Source organism: Myxocyprinus asiaticus, chromosome 9, assembly GCF_019703515.2.
Source record: "Myxocyprinus asiaticus isolate MX2 ecotype Aquarium Trade chromosome 9, UBuf_Myxa_2, whole genome shotgun sequence".
Lineage (NCBI taxonomy): Eukaryota > Metazoa > Chordata > Actinopteri > Cypriniformes > Catostomidae > Myxocyprinus > Myxocyprinus asiaticus.
In genome coordinates, this window is record NC_059352.1 from 36,974,116 (window position 1) to 36,988,622 (window position 14,507).

A 14,507-nucleotide genomic window follows, 5' to 3' on the forward strand; every position below is an offset into this window, starting at 1 on the left:
GGCCCCAAAAGTATTTGGACAATTAAACCACAATTAAAATATATGAATTTCACACATTAGATAACAAAATATCAAACCAAGTTGTATTTGCTAACAGATGATGCTAGACCTTTTCTCTAAACTAACTTCACTTTTCTGAGCCATTTTTGCTATTACTTTTAACCAACTGGTCCCACAGTGGTTAGTGGTGGATGTATGTTATCGGTTCTCCTCATGATCACAACTTTACACAGGTCTCTTAGCAGAGTAACGACAGGTGTAGTTAATCACTTTATGTATGGACATGTTCCACTAAATTTGACTACCAGAAAGAGTCCAAATACTTTACGTTTTAAATGATAATACAATACAAATTTAAAATTGAGACAAAGTTCCTTTTGTGAAATGATTTGCTTTAAAAGTGTTCTGTGGCTGTCGTTCTTTAAAAATAAATGCCACTTTTGTTATCTAAAGCCTGGAGCACACTGTATGATTTTTTACGATCATTCACGATTGTTACTTGTCAGTCTGTATGATATGATCCCAGTGAGATATTTGACATCAGTGAAAAGCCATGGAACACTGCAGTGTTTCCCCTATATGCATTCAGCAGCGGCGCACCGCCTCTACTAAATTATTAGCGCCGCTGCAGTCACATGGTTCATTAATATTCATAACACTTGCTAGCCCCAGTCAGATACATGCTTTCTATACTGTGCACAGTTGAAGGGAGCTGGTATGAAACTAAAGAGACCCCCACCACATACACACACACACACAAACAAATACATGCACATGCTCACAGTGACATCACCGTTTAGCAGTCCAACAAAGGCTGTTCACATCTGCACAATGGAGAAGATACCCGAAAATACCTACATACCTCTGTTAGCGCAGAGTTTCTTAAACTTAGTATGGGTCGTGCAAGTTGGTTCAAGATGCTTTTTAATAAATGTGCAATCATTTCCTGAGTAAGAGTAAATTAAATAGCTAAGAGCAAATTCGCTCTCTTCAGTCCACGTTTCCACACTGTTGCGCTGGCCAGGTGTCGTGCCAAAATTTGATTCCCTATATCCTTATGTTTAGGGGTAGTGGTAGGTGTTACTAGATGGGTTTTCTTCCAACAATTTTTATGCACATTTTGAAATTGTGCATAAGAAATCCTGAATGGAAGCGCTTGATATGCGAATAAACTTTCTAAATTTGCTTAAAATCTAATGCACTAGGAGGAGGTGGATTTTCTAGAGGTTTGCATTAGTTAAAATGCGCATTAAGGTGATGGAAATGGTTTATTTGCAAAACGATGATGTGTTTTGACCATTCGTGCATGTGTTATGTGTGTGCAATAGCTTGATGTGACTAGCCCACTGAAAGGTCAGACCTTGGCACACAATTCTTTGAACATAGCGCTTGTCATTTGGAAGTGTTTAACCCACAGCTGGTTGATAAAGTAGGTCCTCACAATCCACCAGAACAGGTTTAAGAGTGGGCGCTCCCAGGTATGCGGAGACTGGTGGTGTGTGGGCATCGCAGCTATTTCAGCCCACATTATATCAGATATTACACTGCGGTGTCTCGTGGCTGCATTTAATAAACTGAGATACTTCCAATCTTGCAAATAAAACCAATGGAGGGAGAGATCATTCAGCTGCTCCATCATGACGAGGCAGCTCCCTCATGATAATGTGCATTACGTAGTGGATGGAAATGTGCAACAATTCGTATTTTTTTTTTATTCATCTAATTTTTAGAAATGAGCTTAAAAAATGCAAAACATTTTGGATGGAAACCCAGCAATTGTCTTTCACTCTGCAATATCATTTGATTAGCACGCGCTCTCTCCGCGAGATCAAGCGAGGCAGAAGGGCTGTCACTAAACCTCACGGCACAGCGGTTGCCATGTCTCTCCAAACAGAAATATGTGAAATTCCTCAAATAATTTGTGTCGGTTTTGTATAGACCGTTTTTGTAAGTATCAGAAAGAGTGAGGAGTGCCCACAATGTTTTATGTGGGCAAGTTCAAAGTAATGAGTCTCTTTTAATAACAAACAATATAAGATGGCATCTCCTCATGCAGCAGCACACGCAGCTCACGAAAAAGCTGCAAGAATTCAGAACAAGACGAAAAGCAGTTCATCAAGTAAGCCAGGAAAATAGTTAGGAATTTATGAAACAGTAAAGATAAGCAAAAATACGCGAGTATACTGTCTATCAAAGTGGGATAAGCAAGTTGCTTACAAATAATCCCTTTGTGTTGTTGTGTGTCATGAAGTAAATTTTTCATAGCTCAATCCTAAAGAAATAGAAAGACATCAGCATGATGAAAAATGGTCAGCTTAATTTATTGATCGTATCTGTTAAAACTATTACTCACTAATGTATGAAACTTTTACTATGGTAACCATAGTTTCTGCCAGAATATCATAGTTACTGCGATTATTGTTACTAGGCCTACTATAAAACGTGAAATTGTATCAACTGTATGAAAAGATTTCAGAATCTTTCAAACTTTTCCTAACTAATAAGTTGCCACCAATTTAATTATTTTATTGCTTTATACATACTGTATTTTCACTTTATTAACAGTAATTGTAGTAACTGTGGTATTTTTGGCAGAACTATGGTTGCCATGGTACATGCTTGTAAGGGTTAAAAAAATATGATGCTTTCAAGTTCAAACTGGATGTAATTGATTTGATCAGTTTCAACATTGTTTTGCCTGCTTGTTCAATGTTTAATTTCAGTTAACATGTTTTTTTTTTTTTTTGTGTTTGTGTGGCTGTGAAAGAAAATTATGAGAGAATTATGATAATAAGTTTGAATAAGTGTAAGAACCCCTGATATGGGGTGCCAGCCTCACTGTGGAATAAACTTAGACTAAAATGGTGCAATTGTGTCCTGTGCACTGTGTCAAATAATATTATATGTATCTCAAAAAATTGAGGTCAATAAAGCAAAGTAATTTAGGGATGCAAACTAGTCACCTTTTAGGTTAATGAGGGGATGTTTCTTTTGGGTGTTAATGTATAAATGCTTGGCAGTTACTGTATGAGATGGGAGTCAGTCATATAGTGTAGTGATTCAGTAGTATAGTGTAGTGATTCACTGTAGCGTTGTTATATGTGTATGTTCTGTTAAATAGGTTTATATTATCTATTTGTATTTATGTTTAAAAATGGGGCGCGTGGTGAGTTGAGTACGGATGCCGCGGTGGATGGCGTGAAGCCTCCACACGCGCTATGTCACCGTGGCAACGCGCTCGACAAGCCACGTGATAAGATCCGCGGGTTGATGGTCTCAGACGCGGAGGCAACTGAGATTCATCCTCCGCCACCCGGATTGAGGCAAATCACTACGCGACCACGAGGACTTAAAAAAAGCGCACTGGGAATTGGGCATTCCAAATTGGGTGAAAAAGGAAAAAAAAAATAATAATAAATAAATAAATATATATATATATATATATATATATATATATATATATATATATATATATATATATATATAGTATTGAGGCATTTTATTATTTGACAGTTATTACTATAGATATCTGGGCTTCCAGAGACCTTCAATTGTCAAAAGCTCCCAGTACATAAACACATACATGACAAGACGAACATGAATTACCCATCTATAACAATTCTAAGGTCATTTTAAACCATTCCTCCAGCCATTTTTTTTTAACATATCAGTGAAAATCATTAATCATGGTACATGGTAAATTAAAACAAACATTAAAATATAATCATAAATATTTTCATTATATTTACTTTATGCTTTGTCTCAAAGAACTTGCAAGAAATTGTTAAATTATCATTTATTTTAATTCTTTAAATATAAAAATGTTAACATGTTTTTTTGCAGATAGAGTTAATTAGACACATTTATAAAGGTATAAATCTTTGATACAAGTATGCATGCCATAAAATCAATGGCCATGCTGTAATTAAAAGTTTGGCAAAATCTTCTGCTGTTCTCCAGTGGGCTTTTTTAACGATAGGATCAATTGGGCAGATTCAACTCATATCGAGCTTTATTGGCAAGATAAACTTGTGTACATTGCCAGTGCATTATTAGACACTATACATACAGATATAATTGAAAAATGGAATGCTCAATTTCAATTTGCTGAAGTTTAAAATCTTAAAGTTATTATTTTCTCTGGCTGCCGTTCAGTCTCTGTCACGCACACGTTCAGTCTCTCTCATGCGGTTTCGCTTTTGACACTGGTCCAGATGAAAGTGAAAACGTTTATATGGATACCAGAAAGTGCAAGAAATGGGTTATTGCAGCGTTCCCGTTTACATGCACTGTATAAGCGGCATGCTCTTTACTCCCGTATACATGCAGCTCGGTCAGTAAGCAGCTTTCTCCACAGCAATGTCATTTCCCCGTGACGTTTGTGTAAATATGGTATCCGAGGAAGTCTTCACTATTTTATTCTCCGTTGCTTCACTTTATTTCCAGATATTCCAGAGTTGTTGCTGTTTGTTTCCTTAACTTTCCATCATGATATGCAGTGGAACTGCACTGCAATAGTGGGGATTCCCTCAATGTACAAGCACATATACGTGAGGGACTGTCGATATTTTACATTGGTGTGTATAAATGGGTATAGTTTATAGTGTGTGTGCTGTAACACTTGAGAAACACTGTAGTCCCAGAAATGTTGAATTCTTTCCACTGTGTTGACCTGTTGTTGGGCTCCATCCTATAATGTTTGTTCTCTGGTCTGTTCATGTACATGTGCACGCCTCAAAAACCTGCTTATGTGTTTACATGGCCACATTAAGCCCCGTTCTTCGGGAGAAACGTAGGTGTGTTAAACCGCATTCTCTTAATCCCTTAAGGAAATCTGTGTTCTCGTTGACATGACATTTCAGAACGCCATTTTCGGCAAAAACCCTGAAATAGACCGTTTTCTCAAGTGCATGTAAATGTGGTCAGTGAGTGAGCATTTTCGGGCGATGGGAAGAGATGCAGCAGTTTGCCCATATCTCTCCCACACCTGGCTCACAACTTGCAGGTGAAGTCCCATTCTCCGTAGTAAATCTGCTCCTGTATTATGCTCAAGACATGCATCACATGAGCGTGTACCTCCTGGAAATATTATGTTTTCCAGTTTTAGCCACATGAAGTGGGGGGGGGGAACAGACTGAATTACTTGTTGTTGTTTTTTAAACGCATTAAACGGTTCATTATTAATTGCAGAAATTAATGCATTACATTTCCCAGCCCTAATAATTTTTTTTTTTATGTAGCTTGAGCACAGTGCAATTTTTTAACACTTAATGACATTCTTTGTCTGATAGAATGTTTAAAATCTTAACAAATTTTACTTTAAAAATTACCTTTTTGAAAAGGCACTGATTTCGTGGAATGACCCAGGAGTAGTTGGGCACTGTCAGAACTTTTTCAGATGCAAAGATTCATCTCAAAGTCAATTAACTGGCCATTGGTGAACATGTCACACTAATCAGTCAAAGACTGCCGATTTTGCTTTGCGACAAGAGAAATCTTTTACAATCTCAGAAAATTGGCTCACATGGAAAAATCATGGCCAAAGTTGTACAGTGTTCACCCAGCTTATAAATACATTTTGAGGCTAGTGTAGATGTTTTCTGATACCTTAACTTTTCCATATGCTGTTGTGTAATAGATTACGCAAATGCAGTGCAATGCTGTAACATAGATTAATCTCTCAGAAGCATCTAATTTTAAACACACATCTGTCCCTGAAGTGCTCTGCCATGTCCAGATGATCTTGTCATCAACTGTTCATATTTGAGCTCTCCAACTCCCTTAACAAAATCCCTCAAGTGGTTTACTCGTACTTTATTTAAAATCAAGAGGTACATATGGGCAAGTCCCCAGAGTATACATCCTGAATGAGACACAATAACATACGTTCTTCAATAGAGCAGATACGTGGAGTCTTTTGCCTTAATGAGCAGGGGCCAGGCTTTCAAAGGGAGAGCATGCCACCCGAAACTGCCATACATCAGCTGAGTGCCAATCAAATAACACAAAGATCTGACACCCTGTGAATGTGTGCTGTGCTGAGCAATTTAGAGAAAAAGCATAACATGTCCATACCTCACTCTAGAGGCCAACAAAAGGGCAATTCAAAGCCAAGAGCTCTCAACATGGTTTAACAAGCCACAGGAGAGCCCTTCAGGAGTGGCGGGCCAGCAGCTTGCAGCTGGTAATTGCATCCCTATTAGCATTGAGTAACTTTCATCATAAACGCAAGCAAAGCCACGCGCAAATCCAGACAACGCAGTTGGAATCCAAACGCATTCTGCGATGGCATGCTGGGAGAGAGAGGCTTGGATGAAGATTTTCCATGTGCACTAAAAACCATTGGCTGATTAAATATACAACAATGTTCTGAGGATACTGGGTATCATGAATACCAAATATTTTTAAATTTATCTTTTTGCCTCCAGAGCATAGTCTAAATTAACTGTGTGCTGACAAATAAAACATTAGTCTGCACTTTTCATCCAAAGTTTTCCATGCTGTTGTAGTAACTATTTTGCAATGTTGTACTATGCAGGATTACATGCAGAATGTTCATGGGAAGGAGATCGACCTGCTTCGGACTACAGTGAAGGTTCCAGGGAAGAGGCCCCCAAGGGCCATCTCCACATGTGCAGCCCCCAGCCCCAAAACCAACGGGCTGGCCAAGGACATGAGCAATCTGCAGCTTGGACAGACACCTGGTAACGTGATCAAGATTTATTTTGCATTTAAACTAAGGCAATTGATAAATGTATTAAAATCAAATTAATTATGATATGCTGATTTTATAAATTAATCAAATTAATCACAATCACATCAATATTTGTTGAGAGACCCCCCAAATAGCGACAATTCAAAATATACATGTACTAGTCAAAATCATTTTAAATATAATATACAGTACTGTGCAAAATTTTTGGCAGTTGAAAAAAACAAATTTGTATGGTGAGGATGTTTTCCGCAGTAATGCCTTGAATAATTTTTATTTATCAATTAACTTTATACAAAGTGCATTAAACCTAAAAAAGCTAAATCAATATTTGGTGTAACCACCCTATGCCTTTAAAACAGCACAAATTCTACTAGTTACACTTGTACACAGTTTTTCAAGGTTGTTGGCAGAAAGGTTGTTCCAAGCATCTTGGAGAACTTGGCACAGTTCTTCTATCTAATTAGGCTGCCTCAATTGCTTCTGTCTCTTCATTAATCCATGTAATGGCTCTGTGGGGGCCATACCATCAGTTGCAGTACTTCTATTCTATTCACAAAGGGAATGTTTGGGCATTTAAAATTTATATTTCCTATTGACACACTAAGGCAGATGTAAAATAACCATCTTAAGACAAATGTCTTTGTGAAACATATAAAGATGTTGGCACAGTACTGTGTATATAAATAATAATAAATATAATAATTCAAAGACATTACTTGGCTTTAGAACTTAATATATTTTTTGTTTTATTTCCATATAATTGAACAAAAGACAATCACTGGCCTACAGTCCACAGCAATGCATTTTGTAATTGAGTTGACAAATCTGTTTCAGGTGGACTTGGGCTATTTTCACAGGATGTGTTTGTGCGTTTCGTCTGTTCACATGCATGACAGATGCATTTGGAGCATTTCACTAGTTGCGTTTCACTATTTTTCAACATCTCTAGCCATAAACACTGTGTTTTTAGGATGCAGTGTCGAGTTAAATGTAGTTTGAAATGTAAAAAACACATCTTGAGACCCCTACACTATGCTCCATTCAGCTCTTTTTGAACAGCCGGTGGCTTGTTGTCTGTACATCTGGAATGGTGCTGACTGGCCCATGCTGACTGCGACTCACAAAAATATAAAAGTGGCCTTTCAAGCTTGAATTGCTCCATTGTGTGTATATATACAGTGTATACTGTATGTAACCTAACCCTATATATATATATATATATATATATATATATATATATATATATATATATACATATATATATATACACTGATACCATCTGACATACGAATGTCTTTGCGTAAACAATCAGCGCACAAATTTAAATCATGTTATGTGCTAGTGAGATTGTTTAACCGCAAAAGCTGCGATTTAATTAATTAAATCAAGTGAATTAATGAAGTGTTGTGCCGATGCCAGCTACTCACACATTTTAAAACTCCTTACAGGGAGTTTCTAAAAGCTCATACAGGGAAAACACAATCATGAGCATCGCATGCTCTGTTTGACAGCGAATAGAGCGCAAATTCACTTTGTAGCGCGAGGCACATACAGAGTACATACTTATAAATAGCAGCTTTTTGTGGTTTAATTATCACTTTGAGTCACGTAGCAACTGGCTTTTCCGGACTGAAAAGCTACAGTAATAACACAAATACTTTAAAATAAAAGCTCCATCAAAATAAAAGCTCAGTTTAAATGAAAAAGTATGATACAAATATATCACTACTGTAAAGTTATATAATATTCACTGTACTACTACTACTACTAATAAATCAATTGTAATTGTACTATATTTTAGCAATATCTCACATCTGTGATGCCTTGTTATGCAGCACTTTATTTGACAAAACTCCAGTGCTGTATTTTGGAGGTTCTGTATATAAGCAATTCATTTGATAAAAAAATAAAATAAAGCAATATTATGTTGAAAATTAATTGTTATATTTTCATTTAAAGTTGTAATTTGTTTATTTATTTAAACACCTTTTTAAATGTAAAATTTTATATATATTTAAAAAGAAAAAAGAAAAAATAAACAAAATGTTTTGGACTCAGTATCGACGAGTACCAAAAATGAACTATTGGTTCTCGTACTAATTCTCAAAAAAATTATAATGGGATATACCTATTCTCAAATTGTTTTAGCAAATGTGTGTCTTCCAAGAAAATAATTGTATTATCTTAATGTCAATCTAATGCGCAGCAGAATTGAGTAGTCTTCTTTCTCTAGATTTAAAAAGTTACGGCATTATTTAGATATTATTGCACATACTCATAAGATCAACAATCCTTATGGCCTCAAAGGAGTGTTAAACACCCTTCTCATGCATGCACACATGCACACACAGCACCAGGAGGTCCAAACTAATAGCATGAATATTCAGTGACCCATAATACATGTACTAATTATTGTCATGAATATTAATGCAATCAGCGCTCGTTCTCCAGTCAGCCAAGTCCGAAATGAGCACTAATGAGAGAGAGAGAGAATGAGGGAAAGAGGGAGGGAGTGATAGAGGAGAGAAAAAGATAATTCACTCTGTGGTAAAGCAGTGAAAGCTTTTGTAAGTCACGGATTTGACTGTAGGGCTGGATCACCAGCATGATCATTCACACCTCTTGATCATGACAGAATTTAAATTTTTGGTTGAACTTCACCTTTAACATCTCTTTTTATGAGAGCTACAATTATGCACAGGATACATTATAGCAAATTTTTGAACACTGCTGTTTTTCCACTTTGTGGACCCCTCTCTGCCCTCATACATTGAGTGGTTATTTTCCTCCAGATGGCTGCCGATGTAAAAATGTAGTTTATCAGGCCTCTCCTGTAGTGTGATCAGTGTTTGCCATTTACCCAAAGGTGCTGCCGTCTTATTTATTCGCTACATTGGAGATTAAATTGACTCGTGACATTTTCATTCAGTCGAGTTTGCAACGGGCCAGTGGAGGCCTGTGGGTACACCTTTATGCAACAACATATTAAAAACCAGACGGAGATATATTTACTGAACACTGCTTTTTTTTTCGCCACATCAAGCATTTTCTGTTCAGCGACTGTAGCTATGGCAAATAATAATTGGAATCATCATATTAGCATTATTTACATTTTGTTTGCTGCTATTAAACAAACTGTTAAATTGTCATAGTAGGATTGCTGTGCTCATAAGTCCAGCAGCCTTATGGTTGATTGTATTTGAATCTGTATGTGTATGTCATATCACATTCTTTCTGCCTTTGATTGGGCTCAGTTTTGTAATCTTATTAGTGCGATTAGATATGACTGCCTATGATGTCCACTTTAATTGCAACGTGAATCGGACGAGTCTGTCCCGCAGTTTAATGATGACTCATGGTGGTGATAATAAACCTTCAAGTAATCTGATGTCACTATTTATGCTTGTTGACAACTGCAAATCAGAAAAGTTTGGTGCACGTGACATTATTTCTAGTTACGGTTATAATAGTTTTTTTTTCTTTTTTTTTCTTGAGTGTAAGTTTTAATATATGAAATTATTCCCCCTACTTCCATCCATCTTTATATGTAAAACAGTACAACTGATACCTTTTATGATCAAGTTACAACTGTAATGCTTGTTTTTTTTTAAATAGTATGAGAGGTCCCAAGTGAAATTCAGTAGGTATGCCCAATTACCAAATGTTTTTTTTTTTTCAATGTGTCATATTTAGACAAATGTAAACTTTTAGGAATATAGACCCCTATGATATAATGCCAGACACTTTTTAAAATTATTTATTTATTAATAATTATTAATTTGACACGACTTTTATTCACTTCAACACAGGGGAAAAACTGGAGATGGTTATGTTTGTATATTCTATTCAAAATTGGGACCCACTTTATATTAGGTGGCCTTAACTACGATGTACTTAACCATTTGATACAATGTACTTATTATGTACATACATGTTGTTATATTTAAAGTACTTGCATTTAATTACATTAGTAGTTACACTGCTAACTTTACCCCTAACCCAACCCTTACCCCAAATCCTGCCCGTACCTCAACCTCAGTAGCAGCAATTGTGGGCATGGGACATACTGGGGATGGTTATATTTGTATTTTCTATTCAAAATTGGGACCCACTTTATATTAGGTGGCCTTAACTACTATGTATTTAACCATTTGATACAATGTACTTACATGTTGTTACATTTAAAGTACTTGCATTTAATTACATTTGTAGTTATACTGTTAACTGTACCCCTAACCCAACCCTTACCCCAAAACCTACCTGTACCTCAATCTCAGTAGCAGCAAATGTGGGCATTTTGCAGAACAACATGTAGTTACACAGTAAGTACATAGTCTTGTATGTATTTAATGTTAGTTCATAGTAGTTAAGGCCACCTAATATAAAGTGTGACCCAAATTTGCATGATTGAGACTTATGGAGAAGCTGATAATTGATGATAAAAACGCATAATTGTTCATGGTGAAAATCCAGAGGTATTTGACTCAATGAAGTGATGCTAATTGTTTTGTCCGGATCTATGAAGTTATTAAAAAATAACACAAATTACTTGAAGACGCCTCTACTATGATCAGTGTTGGGTGTAATCCAATTACAAAGTAATTAGTTACTAAAATCTAATTACTTTTTAGGTAAGAAAAGTAGTGTAATGAATTACATTTAAAATTTTTGTAATCAGATTACAGTTACCAACTTAGGTTTATGCATATTTCAAATATAGTATTTATTAGGGATGTCAGTAACCCAAATAAACACACGTTACAACAGTGCTATGCAGAAAAGCATTTCTGAACACACAACGGCGGATGGGCTACCGCAGCAGAAGACCCCTCGGGGTACCACTACTGTCAGCTTAGAACTGTAAACTGAGGCTGCAGTGGGCACAGGTTCACCAAAACTGGACAGTAGACGATTGGAAAAACATCGCCTGGTCTGACAAATCTGGATTTCTGCTGAGGTACACAAATGGTATGATCACTGCAGCCTGGGAAAAACTCCAGTTCTCTGTTCTTGGCTGACAGAAGTGGAACGTGGTCTTTTGCTGTTGTAGCCCATCCGCCTCAAGGTTCAACATGTTGTGCATTCTGAGATGCTATTCTGCTCACTACAATTGTACAGCGGGGTTATCTGAGTTTCTGTAGCCTTTCTGTCAGCTTGAACAAGTTTGGCCATTCTCCATTGACCTCTCTCATCAACAAGGCATTTTTGTCCACAGAACTGCCACTCACTGGTTGTTTTTTTGTTTTTCGCTCCATTCTCTATACACTTTTAGAGACAATCCCAGGAGATCAGCTGTTACAGAAATACTCAAACCAGCCAATCTGGCACCAACAATCATGCCACACTCTAAATCACTGAGATCAAAATTTTTTTGTATATGTACAGGTGTACCTAATAAAGTGGCCAGTGAGTGGATAATCCAATAATGATTAGAATAAATAATCAATGTCCTTAAGTAATTTACCCAACACTAACTATGATGAGCCTGTTTTTTTTTTTTCCCAATTTGGTATGCCCAATTCCCAATGTGCTTTTAAGTCCTCGTGGTCATGTAGTGATTCGCCTCAGTCCGGGTGGCAGAGGACGAATCCCAGTTGCCTCCGCATCTGAGACAGTCAACCCGCGCATCTTATCACGTGGCTTGTTGAGCGCGTTGCCACGGAAACATAGCGTGTGTGGAGGCTTCACGCCATCCACCGCGGCAACCACGCTCAACTCACCACGCGCCCCCACGAGAATGAACCACATTATAGCGACCATGAGGAGTTTACCCCATGTGACTCTACCCTCCCTAGCAACCGGGCCAATTTGGTTGCTTAGGAGACCTGGCTTGAGTCACTCAGCATGCCCTGGGATTCGAACTAGCGAGCTAGCGAACTCCAGGGGTGGTTGATGAGCTTGTTTTTAATTTTAATGTAATTTTGATATTTTTTTATTTGGGTTAAAGTAAAAGTGGTGTAACCGTCTGGAGACAAAAAATAGTACAAAAAATAAAACATTTCACATTAAAATCTTAAATTCTTGAAAAAATAAATATTGAGTAGTTTGGAATAATCTTTTATTATTATTATTATTATTGCATTAAAAAAAATAAGCAGTGAAACAATTTTGTTTTCAAACGTTAGTAATATTTGTCCACTAGATCAAAGTCATTTTAAAATTCATTAAATCGTTTTGTTTTGTTTTTTTTTTTGTAGAAAATGCTATAAATGTTTTTCAAAAATGTATGAACCAACACGGACACAAAAATTGCAAAAAAAATTTTTTAAAGGGATAGTTCACCCAAAAAGTATTTACTCCCCCTCATGCCATCCCAGATGTATAACTTTCTTTCTTTAGCAGAACATAAGCAAATAGTTAAAGGTCTGATCGCCAATCTAAATGAATGGTGATCAGACCTTTATAGCTCCAAAAATCACATAAAGGAAACATAAGTCATCCATATGACTCCAGTGGTTAAATCCAAATCTTCACAAGTGATATGATAGGTGTGGGTAAGAAACAGATTAAAATGTAAATCCTTTTTTTACTCTAAATCTCCACTTTCATTTTCAGATGTGAATATGAAACTAAACAGGCACCACATGTGGCTTTCAGATGCAAAAGTGAAAGTGGAGATTTAGAGTAAAAAAAGGACTTCCATTTTGATCTGTTTCTCAACCACATCTATCATATTACTTCTGAATATATATATTTAACCACTGGAGTCATATGGATTACTTTTATGTTTCCTTTATGTGATTTTTGGAGCTACAAAGGTCTGATCACCATCCACTTGCATTGAAAGGACCAACATAGCTATCTTAATTTGTGTTCTGCTGTAGACAGAAAGTCATACACATTTGGGATGACATGAGGGTGAGTAAATAATTTTTGTTGAGAGAATTTTAAATTTTGTGTAAACTATCCCTTTAATATTTGTATCTTTTTATCTAACAATATATTTTTTTTATGATAGGTCAGTGAAAAAAATACATGTCAACTACCCACAGGTACATTAATTGTAATGCCTCTCTCTAGCAGGCTCTGTAAGCAGTAGTTCTTCTGCATCTCAGATGGCGAGTGGCATCAATCTGGTGTCGTTTAACAGTCGGCCGGACGGGATGCATCAGCGCTCATACTCTGTGTCCAGCGCTGACCAGTGGAGTGATGCCACAGTCATCGCCAACTCAGGAATCAGCACAGGTAGGTATCGTACACATCAACTTCACATGCTGTTAGGGTATACTTGGCTATAGTTTGGGAACTAAATTGAGCCCCAAAAGTGAGCTAAATCTGTCAAAACCTCCATTTAGGGACATTCAGGGGCATCCTCAATTGAAAAAGCATTTCTGTATTTTTAAATTCTAAAAATGTTGTCTTTTAGATTAGGGTTGGTAGTTAGGGTTATACTATAGTAATTATAAATAGCTTTATATAAAAATAATGGAAGTCTAAAGTATGTTGCCATTTGCTTTATTTAAGTAAATTATTAAGTACTTTATTTATCTAGGTAAACATGTATGCATGTGGCTGTTTCTCTTTAAAACAGTCAGGTGCAGTGTTAGTCAGACACAGCCTGAAAACAGTGATTTGTTATCCTATAGTTGTAAACCACACACACGCCCCACCTTTCATTGATCCTTGTGTCAAGCCCTAATGCTGCTTTAACTGTTTATCAAAGTAATGGCCACTCAGGAGTATCACATAACCAAAGGCTCATCTGTCGATGACAAGACGACAGCAGAAGATAAATGTTTTGAGTATAATGTTTATCAGACTGTCACTTTTCTGTTCTCATAAAGAATTTCAT

The 14,507-nt window shown here is 36.6% G+C and overlaps 1 protein-coding gene across 7 annotated transcripts in view; it reads left to right on the top strand.

Annotated features, from left to right (window-relative positions):
* Positions 1-14,507, top strand: part of agap1 (ArfGAP with GTPase domain, ankyrin repeat and PH domain 1) — a 281,989-nt gene that overhangs the window by 195,574 nt on the left and 71,908 nt on the right. For 4 of the 7 annotated variants that reach the window (XM_051705997.1, XM_051705998.1, XM_051705993.1 and 1 more), the window contains 2 exons: positions 6,539-6,704; positions 13,736-13,900. In XM_051705997.1, coding sequence (XP_051561957.1) covers positions 6,539-6,704; positions 13,736-13,900 — 331 coding nt within the window. The remainder of the gene's footprint in view (positions 1-6,538; positions 6,705-13,735; positions 13,901-14,507) is intronic. The other 3 variants (XM_051705999.1, XM_051705994.1, XM_051705996.1) reach the window with 1 other exon arrangement.